This window comes from Choristoneura fumiferana, chromosome 27, assembly GCF_025370935.1.
Source record: "Choristoneura fumiferana chromosome 27, NRCan_CFum_1, whole genome shotgun sequence".
Lineage (NCBI taxonomy): Eukaryota > Metazoa > Arthropoda > Insecta > Lepidoptera > Tortricidae > Choristoneura > Choristoneura fumiferana.
The window spans coordinates 10,193,511-10,213,986 of record NC_133498.1 but is presented as its reverse complement, the minus strand read 5'-3'; the positions used below and the strand labels follow the sequence as shown (position 1 = coordinate 10,213,986).

The window sequence follows — 20,476 nt, the reverse complement described above, 5'->3', positions numbered from 1 at the left end:
TGGACGTCCTATTTCGATGTGGATTTTTTTACTTGAAAGCGAGTTTCCTTACGGTGCTTGTTAGGTGCTTCTTCTTACACGTGTGGTGTTGGGTTCAAATTACACCTCTCCATTTCTTCCGTGGATGTCGTAAGAGGCGACTGAGGATATAGGTTAAGGTATACCGTAGGTGACAGGTTAGCAACTTGTCACTATTGTACCCTTATTGTCAAACTTAAAACCTAAAATTGCTAAAAGTGGCTCCGAAGCGGTAACGTTTCGCGTGCTCTGCTCTGCCTATCCCATTTGGGCATACAGGCGTGATGTATGTGTGTGTGTGTGTGTGTGCTTCTTAGATTAGCGTCATTAGAATCGGTTCAGCCGTTTTATAGATATTGAACTTTGAAATTACAGAGTTGTGGGTTGTCAATTTTCCAAGTTGGTAAAGTTAGAACATAAATTCTCAATGATCTATTTAAACAATTATTTTTCCCCCGACCTTACTATAGTTACGTCTTGCAACAAATGTGTGTTCCCTCCGCAAAGTAACGTAAATTATAAACCCTACTTGTGCGTTATTCCCTTCTTTGTTGTAACAACAACTCCTTCCAGATGGCTCACTACCCCCAACCAACTTCGTTGGAGGCGGCGCTGCCGCTGCTGCTGCGGCCGGACTTACGGCTGCGGCAACAGCTCGGCGACCAGCTGGCGACGCTGGTGCGCCGCGAGCCCGAGATCACGCAGGATGTCGCCGCGGAGCTGCTAGAGGCCATGCAGGCCTGGCTAAATGGAGGCAACTTCAAGGTCAGTCGCTATGGTGCGGTTTGTACGCTCGACTACCCCAATAGTAGCTGGATACACTAGACATTAGAGGCAGTTGGCGACGCAACTTAGGGTCAGGCAAGACGTGGCTGCGCAGCTGCTTGAAGCCATGCAGGCCTGGCTTCATCATCATGTCAGCCGAATGACTTCCACTGCTGGACATAGGCCTCCCCCAAGGGTCTTCACTCAGACCGGTCTCGTGCTTTCCGCATCCACCGCGATCCCGCGATCTTAACCAGGTCGTCGCTCCATCTTGTTGGAGGCCTACCGACAGCTCGTCTCCCGGTCCGCGGACGCCATTCGACCTGGCCTGAGGCCTGGCTCAATGGAGGCAATTTCAAGGTTAGTCGCTATGGTGCAGTTGGTACGCTCAACTATCCCGATAGTAGTGGGATACACTACACATTAGAGGTAGTACTGGGTAGCGGAACACACTAAACAATTTATTGACATAAATATATGAGGAGGCGCTGCCGCTACGGACGGACTTCAGCTGCTCGAGGCCGTAATGACCTGGCACAACGGAGGAAACATCATGGTCGGTCGCTATGGTGCGGTTGTGTCGCTAAACTATCCCGATTGAGGTGGGGTGCACTGTGTTCAAATTCAAATCATTTATTCAGTAAATAGGCCGCAATGGGCACTTTTACACGTCATTTTTTAAACTACCAGCGCTTTCGGAAAGACCATCATTGCCAAGAAGAATGCGCCGCAAGAAACTTTTCATCACACACGTTCGTTTTTCATCACATTTTAAATTTTACTGTAAAATTTTCATAAGTTTTAAAATCCGTAGCTAAATTGAAAATAGTGTTAAGTTATCTGAAAAAGATGTTTAGAATTTAAACATGACATCAATTGGGACACTAAATTTAATACCGGCTCCTTCGTTTGTGAAAGAAAGACGTAAGTCATAACGACTTATTATAAACCTTCCAGAAATGGTGCTACTTGAATTATATGTGTCATTATTATCTCAATAAAAATGCCGATGTTAATTGTGTATGTGTGTGTAATCGGTATGTATGTCGGCGCGTCACATGCATCATACACGTCCTGATTGCGGCGACGCGGCTCATTGCGCATGCGCGTATTCTGCCAGCGAGGGGCTTGCAAGGATAGAAAGTGCTTTCGTATATCCTAAGAAAGAAATTTGATCGAGATAACATACCCAATGACTTTTCTTGACTTGAGTAGTTGGTACTCATGTGCGGTGGTGATCATTCCCCATCAGATGAAATTACTGGCACTTGAGGTATCCCATCTTAGGCCTCTAGGTTGGCTACGCTTCTGCAATCCCCCTGGTGATGCAGGTGTCTATGGGCGGTGGTCTCTTACCATTAGGAGACCCACTTGCTCGTTTGCCATCTAGTCGAATTAAAAAAAAAGATGACCCGCTTGCTCGTTTTTCTCCCTCTCATAATAAAAAAAAACAAATTAGATAGCACTGGTGTATAAAAGGCATCGTTTAGAACAGGGGTCTTCAAGCTTTTTGACTCAAGGGCCACACAGCACTTAATGTAAATTCGTGCGGGCCAAGACTTTGGCTGGTCATGGGGGTAATACATTAGTTAAGTAGACTTAGTCTTCAGGGGGTACCTAGATACGAGTAACGTATAAGGAACGTACTTGGTGTTGATTATGTTCATGCGTGGCTATCTATGATTATGACCAATTACCGTCAGTGTCGGGTCTTATAAAACTAATTACTAGTTACTTGTAGCTTTATAAAATCGGACCCAATCGCGGGCCGGACTGTGGGCTCTCCCGCTCTCTTTCCGCGTCCGGACTTGGCCCGCGTGCCGTAGTTCGGCGAACCCTGGTTTAGAAGACCGCGCGTAAGCCTGCGTCTCCACCAGAGATGTGCGAGTTATGATTGTTCTGAACCGATATAAACGCTTTACCTATTTATCTCTCCTCGCACAGCACAGCTCTAGTGAAAAAAGCACGTCGGACCGAGGATAGGTTTCCACCGTTTCCACCAGAGATGTGAGAGGATGTTTTTCGTGAACCAATAGAAACGTTTCATTCACCTCGCCTCGCTCCGCTCAGCTGATTCCACTAAAGATGTGCTGTGCGGTGATAGGTAAATGAACCGTTTCTACTCGTTCATGGCAAACACATTCTACAACAAAAAGCCGTGGTGGCCTAGTGGTTTGACCTATCGCCTCTCAAACAGAGGGTCGTGGGTTCAAACCCCGGCTTGCACCTCTGAGTTTCTCCAAATTCATGTGCGGAATTACATTTGAAATTTACCACGAGCTTTGCGGTGAAGGAAAACATCGTGAGGAAACCTGCACAAACCTGCGAAGCAATTCAATGGTGCGTGTGAAGTTCCCAATCCGCACTGGGCCCGCGTGGGAACTATAGCCCAAGCCCTCTCGTTCTGAGAGGAGGCCTGTGCCCAGCAGTGGGACGTATATAGGCTGGGATGATGAAACACATTCTTCGTAACGCATCCTCACGCAGCGAATGCAGCGGCTGATAAGTTGTTAGTTGTATGGGATGAATGTAACAGAATAAGACTTCTGATATACTTACCTAGTGCGTCAGTACGCCTTGAGATCTGTATCGATAGTGTTGTATTGGTGGTTATAGCTTGTAGTGATATAATTATGGATTACATTGGGATAGCTTGAGAAAGGTAGGTCTAATCTAATAATTTTAGGTTTTATTTTATTATGTTTTTTTTTTTCATTCTTAGGATTAGGTTTTTATAATAGTTATAAACGAGAGTTGTGGAGGTCAAGAGAGGAGGCTTTTGCCCAGCAGTGGGACACTATACAGGCTACTTAAAAAAAAATAGTTATAAAAAGTAAAACACAGAAGAGTACATACAAAATAAAATATTATAAAAACCTGACCTAGTTTGCCGCCGGTAACGGGGTAGGGCCAAGCTACCGGTGGCCAGGGCCGCAGAGTGAGGAACCTCCGGACGATGCGTGCCGTGTCCAGAAGTACCGCCTTCTGTATCTGGCCCTTGATCCAGCCATCTAGCGAGAGCCTCTTGAGATGTTGGTCGAGACTCTTCGCTATTAGACCGTTTGCCGAAACGATTATCGGGACAATGATCGTCGAGTCAACATCCCACATAGCAGTCGCCATTTTATTTATTATTATGCATTATAAATAATATCTAAATTATTCAAAGTACTTATAAACTTGAGCATTGACATATTTAAATTCGTGGATCTGAAGTAATCTGAACACCGAACAGAGCCAAGCATAGAGCCAAACATTGCTACAAACATTTACAGTGTTACACGATATAATTTGATTTCTTGACAACTCCCCTTGAGGACGAATCTTTATATATTATTATATTAATAACTAGCTGGCCCCGCAAACTTCGTTCTGCCTTAAAATCAATTTATATTGTGTTACCTTATTAGCCATGTACTTTTTTTATAGTGAGGAATCAATGCGAGCACGCAAGCGAGGAGCAAGCATGCATGCAAGCCAGTATGCAAGTAACCATGCACGCAAGCGAGCATGCAAGCAAGCATGCAACCAAGTATGCAAGCAAGTATGTATGCAAGTAACAATGCATGCAAGCGAGCACGCAAGGAAGCATGTATTCAAGCAAGCATGCAAGCAAGCATGCAAGTAACAATGCATGCAAGCGAGCACGCAAGGAAGCATGTATTCAAGCAAGCATGCAAGCAAGCATGCAAGCAAGCATGCACGCTAGCGAACATGGAAGCATGTAACCAATCATGCAAGCAGGCATGCAAGAATGCAAGCATGCACGCTAGCGAACATGGAGGCATGTTACCAAGCATGCATGCAAGCAAGCATGCAAGAAAGCATGCACGCTAGCAAACATGGAAGCATGTAACCAAGCATGCAAGCAGGCATGCAAGAATGCAAGCAAGCAGGCATGCAAGCTTGGAAGCAGGCATGCAAGCATGCAAGCAAGCATGCAAGAAAGCATGCACGCTAGCGAATATGGAAGCATGTAACCAAGCATGCATGCAAGCAAGCATGCAAGCAAGCATGCACGCTAGCGAACATGGAAGCATGTAACCAATCATGCAAGCAGGCATGCAAGAATGCAAGCAAGCATGCAAGCAAGCATGCACGCTAGCGAACATGGAGGCATGTTACCAAGCATGCAAGCATGCAAGCAAGCATGCAAGCAAGCATGCACGCTAGCGAACATGGAGGCATGTTACCAAGCATGCATGCAAGCAAGCTTGGAAGCAGGCATGCAAGCATGCAAGAAAGCATGCACGCTAGCGAACATGGAAGCATGTAACCAAGCATGCATGCAAGCAAGCATGCACGCTAGCGAACATGGAAGCATGTAACCAAGCATGCATGCAAGCAAGCATGCAAGCAAGCATGCACGCTAGCGAACATGGAAGCATGTAACCAATCATGCAAGCAGGCATGCAAGAATGCAAGCAAGCATGCAAGCAAGCATGCACGCTAGCAAACATGGAGGCATGTTACCAAGCATGCATGCAAGCAAGCATGCAAGAAAGCATGCACGCTAGCGAACATGGAAGCATGTAACCAAGCATGCAAGCAGGCATGCAAGAATGCAAGCAAGCATGCACGCTAGCGAACATGGAAGCGTGTAACCAAGCTTGCATGCTAGCAAGCATGCAAGCGAGCATGGAAGCAAGCAAGTCTACAGAAATCTAGGCTATCTACACTAAATATAATGATGTAGAAAACTTAACTGTATAATTAAATTCTGGTGATGATGCCGCATATGATGAAATTATTAATTTTCACTACCTAATATATCAGAACAGATTTTTTTGGGTACTTTAAATATATATAATATATATTAATTTCACCAATGGTATTAATTTCACTTTGCCATTTGCGCAACACAATCCAGCGGCTTCATTTTTGTACTTCAATGCCTTACAATGTGGGCAAACTGAGTTCATAGATCCAATAGCAACGCATTGGTAGGCAGGCACTGTAGTCAATTGTAACATTGTAATTGAAAGCAGCTCGATTGAAACTTACAACATTATTAGCTGCATTCAGCTCATTACGCTCTGCACGGGTTTGTGCTATCCGAATCCTTTCAATTTCATTTCGCTCTTGACGTTGCTGGGCTGTTCGATTACTCTGATAATTATCTTGGTTTGTAGCATTTCGAGTTCTTCGACCCAAATTGCTTCGCCCTCGTCTTATAGGTGGCATGAGTATAAATAGATTAAATCAAAACACAAAATAAATCAACCAGTCAATGTAAATTGAGGAACGTAAACAAATTTGTTTTTAAATAATTTATTGAATCAGGCGTTACTTTGCGGAGGTCCATATCAATGAACTAAAATAATTTCCTTGCTCACCCGCGACCTTACGATAGCTAAGCTTATGCAAAATATGCGTGTTCATGCAGTTCCTCCACCTCCACACTGTAAGAACACACACAAATCACACAAACCCATCCATCACCACCACCACACTACACTCGTAAGGTCGCGGGTGAGCAAGGAAATTATTTCAGTTCATTTAAATTTGTTTTTGTTATTATTTAGTAGGTAGTATTAAGGTACTCATGTCATAAAACTCATTTACTCGGCAATCTTCGTTCCACTTTAAACGAAAAAAGTAGTGTACGAAAAAAAATGGAAGAAAACGTCCCTATTTCAGACACTATAGGTCCAAACATCTTCCAGCCAAGCAAGCAAGCATGCAAATGCAAAATAAGGGGGATTAATAAAACAAAACGCCTAAATAAAATTGAGTAGCAAACATTCGCATCACTCCGCATTTTACTAAAACCCACAGGTGATGCATTAATTACCGCACTTCCATACTCGCATTTTCTTTTTCCCAGCAATTTTTCCAGTTTTTCTCCTCATAAAAACCTTCCCTAGACTTTAACGATGATATGAAAAAAAAAAAATAGCTGAATTGGTCCAGCCGTTCTCGAGTTTTGCGCTTAGCAACACATTTTACGATTCATTTTTATTTATATAGATTTCGTCAGGGGTACGGTAGACTCGAACGAAATGCACATCAAATTGAAGAGCGTAAAAAATTAGTCAATCCGAATCGACAACTTGTAGGCGGAAAATTCGGATTATCGAGTATTTTCAATATAAACTTGAATAAATTACTAAGCATATAATGGCGTTGCGAAGTAAACATGTCAATATCATCACATCAAAGTAGCGTTAGTGTCACGTCATCACATGTCACAGGTTCATATTTCGTTCTCCATTGTGACCTCTTAAAGGCCCCACACACGGTACGATTCGTCGATTTTCATCAGATCGATCGTACAGACGAATCGTACCGTATATGGGTTGATTATGAGACGGAGACATCATAGTTATTTGGGCAAATAAGATTTAGGAGAAATATCTACGTGAAATACCGATACGTAGGTTAGCTGTGAAAGTACGTTTGTGATAATATTAAGGCTGGGAATATACGTCAGATTTTTCGATAAGTACGACAGTCTTTACACTGGCAAAAAAAAAATCAGACAACATTATGAGTCTACATTTTACCCGAGCGAAGCCGGGTTTTCATCTAGTTTAATTTATTTTGACATTGTATTTTATTGATTGTTTTTTTTTATTTGCTTATTTTTAAAATTTTTGACGATTTCAACATAAATTCTTATATAATCTGACTTAATGTATTTATATAATGTAATTGTTATGTTGAGTGAATAAGGGGCTGTTTCACCATCCATTGATTAGTGTTCATTGGCGGTTAGGTGTGATGCCGTCTCTATTTGTTTTGTTCGAATAGACGGAGACGGCATCACATTTAACTGTCGGTTAACGCTAATCAATGGATGGTGAAACAGCCCCTAAATAAACTAAACTAAACTAGGGAACGCTTTAGTAAATGGGCGGCAGACGTGAGCTTGCCTTGCCTTCGGAATCCAAAAGTTTAATGGTTACTTGACCTGAAATGTATATTTCAGAACTAAATTATTATTATTATTATTTTTAAAACTTATGACGGTGGAAGCATTCTACACTTCCACTGAACGTAGATATAGTTGGTGTTTAGTTTTGTAAGTAAGGGACCCCATACATCCCTGTATTTTTTTTTTGTAATTTTTTCTATAATTGTGTACTGTAGTTTTTAAGTATTTTATTTGTAATTATATTATTATAAAAAAATGACTTTCTGCAAAGTTTCTTGCGGCGCATTCTTCTTGGCAATGATGGTCTTTCCGAAAGCGCTGGTAGTTTAAAAAATGACGTGTAAAAGTGCCCATTGTGGCCTATTTACTGAATAAATGATTTGAATTTGAATTTTTATTATTCAATTTTTTTTTTTTGCTTGGAAAAAGCTCGAAGCGAAATGGTCGCTGACTCAGCATTATGCTGACACGCTAAACGCCTGCAGCGCTGATTTTCCGCGAGAGTTAAAAAGTTTTTCGGGTGTGCTAGTCGGGTCAACCCGAACTTTTGGCTGGCCGTGCCGAATGTGCTGAATCCAAGAGCCTTGTATAATGTGTGGTTGTGTTACCAGGTGGCCCAGAACGGGCTGGAAACGATAGCGGCCCTGTCGGAGCGGCTGGGGACAGACTTCTCACACTTCGTGCCCGGCGTGCTGCCCCACGTCATTGACAGGTCAGTCACAGATAACGAAGGCTTTCAAGCATGGAAGGACCGTTCTGGAGTGATCAAGGACCAAGGCCAACAGCATAACACGCCGCGTTTCGGTCCGTTTTGTCCGTTTCCCCAAGACATCCATTCTCAAAACATAACGTTCCAAAGTAACAGTTTTTTAAGATGACCGTAGGCGAAAAGACCACTTTCTCGTCGCATCAGTATGTCAAAACACCCGGTTCTCATGGCATCCGTATGTCGAAAAATCCGTCTCCCATCATGACACCCGTATGCCCGGAAGACAGCAACGGGGGAACCTTGGGAACTGGTGGTTCAGGAAACAGGATAGCAAAACAAAAGTATATTTTGGGAGAAGCACATTTTGGGACTTCTCACTTATATAAGTAGGGTAACGGATTATTTAGATGACACATTTAAGCACTTAATGGATGTGGTTGTATGTTCCCTGTATTACATTTGTGTCTGTTGTTATCCTGAATATACTTACTTACTTACTTCGCCGGCTCAGCGACCCAAAGTGGATCTTGGCCTCCGACACAAGACTCCGCCAATTGTTCCTATCCTGTACAACAAGGCGCCAGTCTGCCACCTGCATGTCGCACAGGTCTTTTCGGACTTCATCCAGCCAGCGATACCTAGGCTTTCCAGAGGCAAGATGAAATTAACGTTCGTATCCAAAACGCCCTAAGATGCTCAGCGGCCCTTCACAAAATTTTGGCGTCCAACCTTATCCTGAATATAAATAAATAAAATAAATTTAGGAAAAGGTAGTGTAAACGGAAGGACAAGTTGCCGTTATCCTAGTGTGAAGTACCCAATCGGCTCTGGATCCCTGTGGGACTGCAGCCCAAGCCATCTCATTTTGGGAAACCTGTGCCCAGCAGAGGGCGCATATGACTACTTGTCACAGTTCCTTGGGAATGTTATTACAACGCCACGCCACCTCTATAATTTTTTTTTAATGTCATTATATCGAGCTCCATTCCTTATTATTCCAAGCTACTGTCGATGACATCATTAGATGTCCATCCAGGCGTGTCGTATAACAATGGCGGTTTAAATGTCGACGTAGGTTCGTGGATTACGAGGTAGATATAGATGTAAGCCAGGGTTTCTCAAACTTATCGCTCCACGTACCCCTGTTAAAAGTTTCTAGACGACAGCGGACCCCTACCCCCCCCCCCAAAGAAAGTAATAAAACTGGCTGTTGGAGAAACTAAGTTTATTTTTATTTCAGTCATCATGATAATATAATGTATATTATTTATTTTAATAAAAGGTAACAAATATAGGTAAGAATCTAAGAATCGTCTTGCCAACGAAAATACAAACTGAAACAAACAACAACAAATAAGTAACAAATTTGGTGTTGAAATAAAAAATACTCCCAAAACCAATCTTAATCATCTTGCCAGTCTTGCAGCCACCATCACGTAAACCTTGTCGCGAACCCCCTACCGTCGAAAAGCGAACCCCTAGGGGTTCGCGTACCCGCGATAAACTGTAAATTACAGGCGACCTAACGGCGACGCCTATCGTAGGTATCGCTTCGTTTCCCATCATTTCATTTATAATAATTTTATTTGTTATAATTTCGTTTGCTGTAAACAATATGAAACAGATACAGTTTAATTAGATTAATTTGATGACAAGTGGGTTCCTAAATAAAAATAGTACATTACTGCAAAGGCCGCGAAATAGGGGATTACCGAGTAGTTATAGATGATTGGTTTTTTGGAATCTTTTTGTATTTTTTATTTCAATTCCGAATTTTTACTTTTACGGTCATCCCGTAAAACCTAAATTGAAAATACAAACTGAAATAAAGATGCACAGAAAAAACAGAAAAATAAGACCATCACTGGGAATCGAACCCCGAGGGATTACCGAGGACCTGGGTTCGATTCCCAGTGATGGTCTTATTTTTCTGTTTTTTCTGTGCATCTTTATTTCAGTTTGTATTTTCAATTTAGTTATAGATGGCCGAGTGTTATCGAGGCCATCCAGAGATACGAGGCGGATAATCCCTGTTCGCTAGATAGATAGTCAATAAAAAACCCCAGACAAACAACAGGCAGTCACTTTGCTGGCCATGGCCAGGCAATGTTGTTTGTAACTCCATTACTGTCCTCTAATCTGAAATTAGAACGAATGTTGAATAAGTGCTGTACAAAGACGTACTTCGCGTTCTATCACCATAATAAGGACAACATTTCCTTGGATGTTTGAGAATTCTGAGATTCTGTTTTGTCTGACAGTCACTCCTTGATAAAAAGTGTACTTACATAGGTATGATATCACACGCAACTTTACTTGGCTATATAGAAGAAAGAAAAAAAATATTTATCTGTTACAACCTCTGCATCATTTATCAAAAAAATAGACATAATCTGTTTGTACCGAAACCAGTCGAGAGAATGAGTAGTTCTTGCGACACTGGTTTCATTGCAAACAGGGACTTATGACAATGAGGGCTATCGCGTATGAATTCGCCACTAGAGGCGCTAGTGTAGCGTGAGGTCTCCGAAATGTCAAATCTCATAGTTTTTGGGTGAGCTACGCGGGTTTATTTATAATTAGAATAATTTTGCGAATATTTTGCAATATCTGAAATTAATTATGGCAAATATGCGTTCCGGGGCAATGAATGTCTGTGTTTTGAGACAGTTTTGTCTTTCGGAAAACTTTGTCCTCCCTTTTTTCCGAACAAAACGGGGACTATGCAACACTGTGGCATGCTCGTTATTTTTATGGTACGGTTTTAAGTTGTATTAAATATGATTTTAATCTAAACTTTGTTTTCACGCCCGTAATAACAGACTTTGAAAGCCATACTTAAAAACCTCACGCAACAGTGCGCCATCTAGCGAGACAAAAAACGATAGCCCTCATTCCTGTACTTTTTCCTATTCCGTGTAAAATAACGTCACTTAACTGTGTCTTTACCCAGGCTGGCCGATACCAAGGAAGCAGTCCGGCACATGGCCCGCGTCTGCATCGCCGCGCTCGGAGAGAGCAAGGCGGCGCCCCCCCGCGCGCTGCTGGCGCGCCTCACCCCCGCTACGCAGCACAAGGCGCCGCACACGCGCGAGGAGGCCGTGCGGACCATACAGACGCTGCTAGACACGTGAGTCTACAAATCGGAGTCTCAGCCGCAGTATATTTTATTGCGAAATCGGGTTATTCCCACCTGTTACCACCAATTTTTACCAGTGGTAACAGGTGGGAATTTTTTCCCATCTTTTACCACTAAAGTACTCAGTGGTGACTACTGGTAAAAAAACTCCCATTACTTTAGTGTTAACATGAGAAAAATATTCGCGATAAGATAAAATAACTCCATAAATGAAAGAAAGAAAGAAAGAAAGAAAGAAAGAAAAGTTTATTTTGGCTCCAAAAGTACCACCTAAAACTAAGACTAGAACTAGCACTAAAACTATGTTACTAGGTGACACGGCAGGATACCAAAAAGGGTCTCCACTCAGCATGTGTTGCCGCACATTATGTGCAGTAACGCTGGTTTTCTGAGCCCAATCTAAATATTGAATAGAATACTATATGTTGACAATAAACTGCTGAAAATTAAAATGAATGTGGTGGTAATTTTTTTCCCGTCTCTTACCCACTAAAGAAATTGGTGGTAACTACTGGGAAAAAAAATCCCAGTTGTTACCACCAATTAGTTTAGTGGTAACAGATGGGAATTTTTATTCCCATTAGTTACCAGTAGTAACAGGTGGGGAAAAAATTCCCACCTGTTATCACTGATATCAAATTGGTGGTAACATGAGGGAATAATCCGCGAAATCTTTTTTTTCTGATACCATTCTTTCCATTCAAATTTTTTCCCCAAGTGCTTTTTTCTCATTTTAGTTTTTTTCTGAAGTTATTTTCCCAATTTGAATCGACACAGACGCATTGTTGACGGAGCTCCGCTCAGCGGAGCTCCTAAGACTATGTGTTTTTGGCCCTTCGGCCGATGCAAACTTAACATTACCTAAACCTACCTATGTTTCTGAGTCGATTAATATTGCGGAAAACGCGATTTTGAAAATAAGCTTCAGACAAAATGCGAAAGCGCAGAATGCGCGTCGTCTCATTTGCTCGCAGTCTAGCGTTGTCCTTGACGTGTTACGAGCGCTTGTCTTGTCGAAAAGTTTGTTAAAACAACTTTTATAATACATAGCCATAGCCAAGGGTGTGGTCAAAAATATTCCTAAGAGATGTGGTTTTAAATTGACTTTTCTTTGTCAGCAATTTCAAAGTAATTCCTTGTCTAAGACCAAGGCGCCAACGGCCATGAACAATAGCAGTTTCTAAAGTTATGTTTGATTAACTAGAAAAAATAAAGGATAGTATGAGTAAATGAACAGTTGAAGTTTTTTGTGTTAAAATCTAATATTAGAAAACCGTTCTTTCAGTCACGGTGCCCAAGAGTTACAGCTGCGAGCAGCCGTCCCCAACCTGGCCGGGCTGCTGGGTGATCCCAGCAGCGCAGTAAGAGACGCTGCCATGCAGCTGATGGTCGACATGTACCGACATGTTGGTAAGTGGACACGTTTCGTGAATTTTCCTTTTGCTTCCCAAAACCCGCCTATCAAAGGGGGCTCTGGAGGTTCTGTTGGTTGAATTATAGCAGTTTGGTGTGAAACTACATGCAATTAATGGTTTAAATAAAATAATGGTTGATACGTGACGACATAATGGTGAGAAGACGCATTTTGTCCCTATTATTGTTGCTTCCTCATTTCCTATAAGCCACCTAGTGAAGGTGTCTGTGGAGTATGTTATTCAGCAGGGTTATTGAACAATTCTAGTCATACAGGTAATGGTTGACGTGTTTCGACATGTTGGTAGTGGACACGTTTCGTGACTTTTACTTTTGCTTCCCATAACCCGCTTATCAAAGGGGGCTCTAGAAGTTCTGTTGGTTTGATTATTATAGTGGTGTGGTATGAAACGCTGTTATTCAATAGGTAAATCAACTTTTTAGTGTGACTTGTTGCCATGACAATGTCTCACTGGTTACTTATTTAAAGTAAGGTTTAATGGGGTACGAATCCACTAAAAGTTATAGGAGTTGTGACAGTTCTAAGGCAATGAGGGCAATCGTTTTTTGTCTCACTAGATGGCGCACTGTTGCGTGAGGTTTTTAAGTATGGCTTTCAAAGTCTGTTATTACGGGCGTGAAAACAAAGTTTAGATTAAAATCATATTTAATACACCTTAAAACCGTACCATAAAAATATCGAGCATGCCACAGTGTTGCATAGTCCCCGTTTTGTTCGGAAAAAAGGAAAGACAAAGGTTTCCAAAAGACAAAACTGTCTCAAAACACAGACATTCATTGCCCCGAATCGCATATTTGCCATAATTAATTTCAGATATTGCAAAATATTCACAAAATTATTCTAATTATAAATACACCCGCGTAGCTCACCCAAAAACTATGAGATTTGACATTTCGGAGACCTCACGCTACACTAGCGCCTCTAGTGGCGAATTCATACGCGATAGCCCTCATTCCTTCATGGTTCATGTCCTAAACAATGCTTAAGCAATGCTTTTCTAAGCAAGTTTTTTTTATTTGACTGGATGGCAAACGAGCAAATGGGTCTCCTGATGGTAAGAGATCACCACCGCCCATAAACATCTGCAACACCAGGGGTATTGCAGACGCGTTGCCAACCTAGAGGCCTAAGATGGGATACCTCACGTGCCAGTAATTTCACCGGCTGTCTTACTCTCCACGCTGAAACACAACAGTGCAAGCACTGCTGCTTCACGGCAGGATTAGCGAGCAAGATGGTGGTAGCAATCCGGGCGGACCTTGCACAAGGTCCTACCACCTGCAAAAGTATTACTGGTGTCTCCTGTGTTGCGTGACAAAATAATGATTGTTGACGTTTTTTCATTTTATTTTGCAATACTACTTTATTGTAACGTAGAATCCTATTACATAACTTGTTCTTTCCACAGGTGAAAGATTAAGATCGGACCTGAAGAAGAAAGAGCTGGTTCCGGCTCAGAAACTATCTCTGCTTGAGCAGAAATTCGACGAGGCCAGAGAAGCTGGCTTATTATTACCTACAGGTATCTATTCAATCTATGCTTTTTGTTGTCATTGAACTTCTTTTTTTTAAGATTTCTGACAGTCAAGAGAGAGTGAAGTGTTGAAATCTTACACAAATGACTCTGCAGCAAAATACCGTATGCCACTATTAAGTTACAGTCAAGAACTGAATCATGTATCAGGGTGGAACCCTTTCATAATCAATTTCGCTATGACTTCTTTGGCGTATGTATGGGATGTAAACATGATATTAGTAGCACAAAGGTTCCCTGGTACGTGATTCAGTTTCCTTTTTTTTTATTCGACTGGATGGCAAACGAGCAAGTGCGTCTCCTGATGGTAAAAGATCAGCACCGCCCATAAACATCTGCAACACCAGGGGTATTGCAGATGCGTTGCCAACCTAGATGCCTAAGATGGGATACCTCAAGTGCCAGTAATTTCACCGGCTGTCTTACTCACCAGACCCCTGTCCAGTGGTGGGTAGGGTAAGGCACGCAGCACGGAATGCTGAGGACCTGGGTTCGATTCCCAGCGCTGGTCTCTTTTTCTGGGTTTTTTCTGTGCCATCCATGTTTCAGTTTGTATTTTCGTTTAATACCTCAATGTAGTGAAACTTGCATGCAATCTTGAATAGTCTAAATTGGGCTTCAGAGGAGACCTGTGCCCACAAGTGGGACGTTATAGGCTGGGATGATGGTAAAGCTGTCTCCATTGTTGCAGCCAATCAGGGCGCCGACGAAGCGGATTTCGTATCGCGTACTACTGCGCGAAGAAACATGGCCATACCGACCTCCGCCCGCTCAAGGGACGGAGACTACTCTGGACCACCCACGCCAGGTCAGTCCCACAGCTGCCTTGATTATCTGGAAAGCGAGTCCTGTGATGGTGGCAGCAAAATATAAAGAACACCGGTTAAGTGCGATTCGCGCACGAAGGGTTCCGTACCATCTATACAACATGAGACTTTAGCAAAACAAAACACTTGTTGTATGGGAGCTCCCCTTAAATATTTATTTTATTTTAATTTAATTATTTCTATTCTTAATATCTAGCAAAAAACGGCAAAAAAACCACGTTTGTTGTATGGGAGCCCTCCTTAAATATTTATTTTATTCAGTTTTTAGTATTTCTTGTTATAGCGGCCACAGTTATACATAATCTGTGAAAATTTCAACTGTTTTGCTATCATGGTTCATGAGATACAGCCTGGTGACAGATGGATTTCGTTATTACCCTCGGTACGGAACCCTAAAAAAAAGGATTGGCAATACATTTCCAGAACGAGGTTTGCTTTACATTGCTACTGCCAGGACACCAAGCCAGACTTACCTGAGGCTGTATTATCTAACGCATTAGGGCTAGTGGTCGCTTTCACCGTCTCTTTTTACCCTCATTCTATTTATACCATTAGATAGAAAGAAGTGGTGAAAAAGATTGCGATTTCAAGTGTTTCAGACAATAAGGCCATTGGTTTTTAAATACAAAATATGAAATGATTTTTTTTTCGAAAAGTAGTATTAAATAAAACAATCTTTAAAAAACATTAAAGAACCTGAAAGTGAAGCTATAATTTCCCAATTGTAACATAAAAAATACGATCAAGTTGAGATCTTGTTTTAGTGATGTCACCACAGGTTTTTTTTTTCAATTATTAATAAAAATTAAGACAACCATTACGATTAATTTTGATCATGTAATATTTCTAATGAATGGTTCTATTTCTAGCCATTTTACTACCTTGTAAGACCCATGTTTTATTTATTCGTTTTTCGTGTACTCTCTTGCTACGGCGCAGGCGATAAAACGTACATTGAAGTAGTATATATTTTGTCCGATGCACTTTTTTTTATCACTTGCTCTTAGTACAAACTTTCAAAGTATGTTGTATCGTGTTTTAGGATGACGTTGAGAGTTACATGCGAAAGGTTGGCCATTGTAAGTTTTTACGCCTGCCGTAGAAACAGTATAGTTTAGAGTCGAAAAAAATGCAATCGATACCTAACGGAGTAACGTAAATTATATGGGTAGAATTTAAATATCAAGGGGCGATAAAAACGAAAGTATTGGCGATTGGGTCCTACAAGGTTAACTCCAGTAAACTCTGTCTAACGCATAACCTTTCTCTCTTTACCATGTTCAACGCGGGGCCGCATCTTTAACCGACTGCGACTAATACATCACGCAACGACGCTGGGCATCACTATATCATTATATTTAATACTCTTATATTAATATTGTAACTTTCTTATCTATCTATCTATCATTTTGATCACATCAAATTTTATCAAAATACTACCTCCATTTTTATATCATTTATGTAAAAAATATATCACCAACATGTTTCTAATTTCTTCTATATCATTCTAAAACATCACTGTTTAATCTTACTTTGAATTTATTGTCAACATATTGTACATTATGTATGTATGTGTATATGAGTAGCTTGCGAACCGCCTAAACGAACTGTACCGGGGTTGTATAGTTTGCCATCGGCCAATAGGAAGCCTCCGCCGCCCGCCAAACTGAACAGCGCTACTAGTGGTAAGTTGTTACAAAGTAACTAGGTGATTAACTGTATCTATCTTGCAGAGATTTCAATTAAAGTAAGATCTTATTTGCGACGCTTTCTATACTAAAATCGAATTTCTCTCCAAATTTTAATTAGGATTTGGTTTTCCATCGTATTGGGGTCGATCAACTTTTTCTTGTCACTCGTTGCTATAGTTACGGTCTCCTGGGTCACTCTTTAAACCGTAAGTTTATAGGATTAAAATTTGCCAAACATGCATTTCTTGTGGTAGTTTTAAGACCCTTGTATAATTGGTCATCTAATAAGCATGTTAGTATAATGTGACGAAAGAAGATAGAAGAAATGTTGCTTCTATTAAACTGTATTACATTTGTCCCCTCGCTGACGGGGTAGAATAACAACAAGAAATAGTTGATCCAGCCATTTTATCCGAAAAGTACGTATTTATCGTGCTCTTTCAGTGCAGCGTGCAGCTTCAATACCTATCGTAAAGCGGTTTTGACATTTGTCACTAAATAATGAAGTTCCACATGAATTAATATAAAAATGACACTCATTTAACCCTTTATATTTAAGAGCCAAATTCGTTCGCTCGTGCGACCATAACAGTTGTCCATATGATCGTCATCCATAAGGTTCAAAATTAATAGTGTTCATATACTGCTATAATCTATTCAAAGCCTAAAGAACTTATTAGATTGATTGTGAAAATTAATAAATAAAAGATTGGCGCGATAAGAAACTTGCTCTATAAAGGGTTAATACATTAATTGATTAACACTGGCCGTCGTGTTCGGATTGAGATCCGACTTTTCCCAATGGGCATACATTATACACTATATCGTATCTTATCTAAAAGTAAAACTCAAGCCACGATTATAATTTGGGTCCGACCAATTTATATTTGCGTCAGTCAAATTTTTCTTGTTTGTTATTCTGTCCCGTTATCCAAGAGAACAGTGACCGAGTTTTTTTTAAACTGTTATCATATATGCTACTAATGTGATTACGGGATAGTCCATAGAGTAATGGCCTTGTAATGACAAAAATGTACGCGCGATGAATTTTAACCACAGAAATCATATAGAAACTCATGGTTTTAGCCTTTTTCCAGGCATAGTGCATAAAGCGACCACAAAAATGTACTTACACAAATATTTGATCTTGCTAAGAGTACAATATGGTACAAAATCAATTGAAGTTATTACAAAATATTGTTCCTTTTTAAATTAATCCCTCAACGGTAAACAACATAAAACTATGATTAATTTTGTGGTTGCATATTGAAATTCGCGGGGCCTGGAAAAGGGTTAAAGAGTTGTCCAGGGGACGTAACCATAACCAAAGTTGATCGACCTATTTATTCATTCGTCCTCAGTTTCAAGTGGCGTCACGTGCTCCGGCTCGAACGAGGCCGGCTCTGTGTCCTGCGAGGGCTTCGAGGCGGCTTTTGCTGCGACCGCCCCCGCCGCCATCTACGGGGCGCGGGGCCTCGACGACCTGTGCCGGCACGCCGCCACGCTGCTGGGGGACAAGGCCGCCGAGTGGGAGCGGAGGGTCGACGCTGTGAGTGCTCTATACGGCGTGTTGTTGTTGACTTCTGTTGACCAGGACAGGATTTAGAGGTCTGGAGGCCTTGGGCAACGAAGGAGTGGAGGCCCCAAAAATATTTTCCAAGTAAAATGAGGGCCATTTGAGATTTTGATATTTTACTGATTGGTTTGTGTTTACTCGACTAAAGTTGAAACAAAAAAAAAACAAAGTCTTCACTGTGGGGGCCCCTCTTTTGTGGAGCCCCGGATGCCCTCCTCTAAGTCCGGCCCTGATGTTGACACTTCTGTTCCTCGCACAGCACAGGTCTAGTAGAAAAAACTGAGCGGAGCGAGGCGAGGTAAATGAAGCGTTTCTAGTGGTTCATGAGAAAGACATTCCTCCCACATCTCTGGTTGAAACGCAGCCTTAAGGGGGAAGCCTATGGCCAACAGCGGACGTCCTACGGCTGATATGATGATGATGATGAGTTTCCAGTCCAGATCGTAATATTTTTTTTAACTTTCAATCAACTTTCTCAAAAGCCTTCGTAAGACTTGTTTATATTTGTCCGTTTTGTTTGTTGCAGTTGAAGAAGATTCGTTCTCTACTGACTGCGAATGCACACCTAAACTATCCCACGGAGTTCGCGGCGCACCTCAAAGAGCTGTCGGTGCCTTTTCTAGTCGTCATCAAGGATCTACGGAGTCAGGTCAGCTCTGTTAGATGGGTCGATCAACTTTTTCTTGTCGTTCGTTGCTATAGTTACGGTCTCCTGAGTCACTCTTTAAACTGTAAGCTTGTAGGATTAAAATTTGCCAAACATGCATTTTTGTGGTTGTTTTAAGCCCGTTCTATAATTGCTCATCTAATAAGCATGTTAGTATAATGTGACACTACATTTCTTCTATTAAACTGTACTACTGTTGTCCCCTCGCTGACGGGACAGAATAACAACAAGAAATAGTTGATCCACCCAAATAATCTGTGCTAATCCCGGTTTTATGACATGGCATGGCAGCTTACTACAGTTGACAATATTTTTCGCTTTAATAACTTGTTACATTTTTTACGGGTTATTTTGTAACATATGCGCTAATCTTTACAGGTGGTCAGAGAGGCGTGCATTACGATAGCACACATGGCGAAGGTGCTAAAGAATAAACTGGAACAGTTTAGCTTGTATATTCTGCAAGAACTCATCAATCTCATACAGAATGCTGCCAAGGTAAGACCTAGCTACGCTACGTATACGAAACTTTACATGTACCGTCGCCACCAGATATTTCGGAGCAGACGAGGTGATTAAAAATATCCAAACATGAACTCTAATGCCTTAATAATAGAGCGGCCGCGATGGCGACTCAACATTCAGTTTTGATGATACACATGACTTGATGGTAAACTAATATAACTAAAACGATGGAAATGAAAAATAAAAGTAATAAGACATTAAGCTTTAATTTATGCTCTAATAAAACATTATTCATTGGCATCTATGTACCTTACGGCACCAGACTAACTGTTTGGAACAACACGCGCGGCGCATCAATTATGAATATAACTCACGGACGTCAACAAACTATAGTGAAACGTACACGACACCGCGCTGTGAACTCATTTAGTACGCCGTTTATGTAAGAAACATGCAGTCTAACATATACGTCGATGGGTTTTTTATTAGAGCTTACAAGGAAGGGTACCCAACTGTCAGACTCCGATTTGATTTATTTTGATATATGTTATAGAGTAGTCTAAAATAACGGACACGTATTTTTTTTTTTAGCTGCCCAAACTCAACCTGTTTGGAGAAAATGTCCTTCAAAGTACTGAAAATTGACCAAACCTTCTAATTTCTGTTGAGAGATTTGTTCAAGAAAATTCATAATTACTTACTAGTTTCGTTATATTGTGGAGAAAATAATGAAAAGTTCAGTTTTTTTAAATAATTATTAGATCGAACCGCCA

The 20,476-nt window shown here is 41.2% G+C and overlaps 1 protein-coding gene across 1 annotated transcript in view; it reads left to right on the top strand.

Moving 5' to 3' along the window:
* The window catches only part of chb (CLIP-associating protein), a gene marked incomplete in the record, with an annotated part of 81,481 nt that overhangs the window by 5,762 nt on the left and 55,243 nt on the right, over positions 1–20,476 (top strand). The window contains 10 exon segments of the mRNA XM_074108611.1: positions 592–783; positions 8,272–8,372; positions 11,323–11,499; positions 12,794–12,918; positions 14,352–14,465; positions 15,169–15,285; positions 16,891–16,989; positions 18,357–18,544; positions 19,098–19,220; positions 19,617–19,736. Coding sequence (XP_073964712.1) covers positions 592–783; positions 8,272–8,372; positions 11,323–11,499; positions 12,794–12,918; positions 14,352–14,465; positions 15,169–15,285; positions 16,891–16,989; positions 18,357–18,544; positions 19,098–19,220; positions 19,617–19,736 — 1,356 coding nt within the window.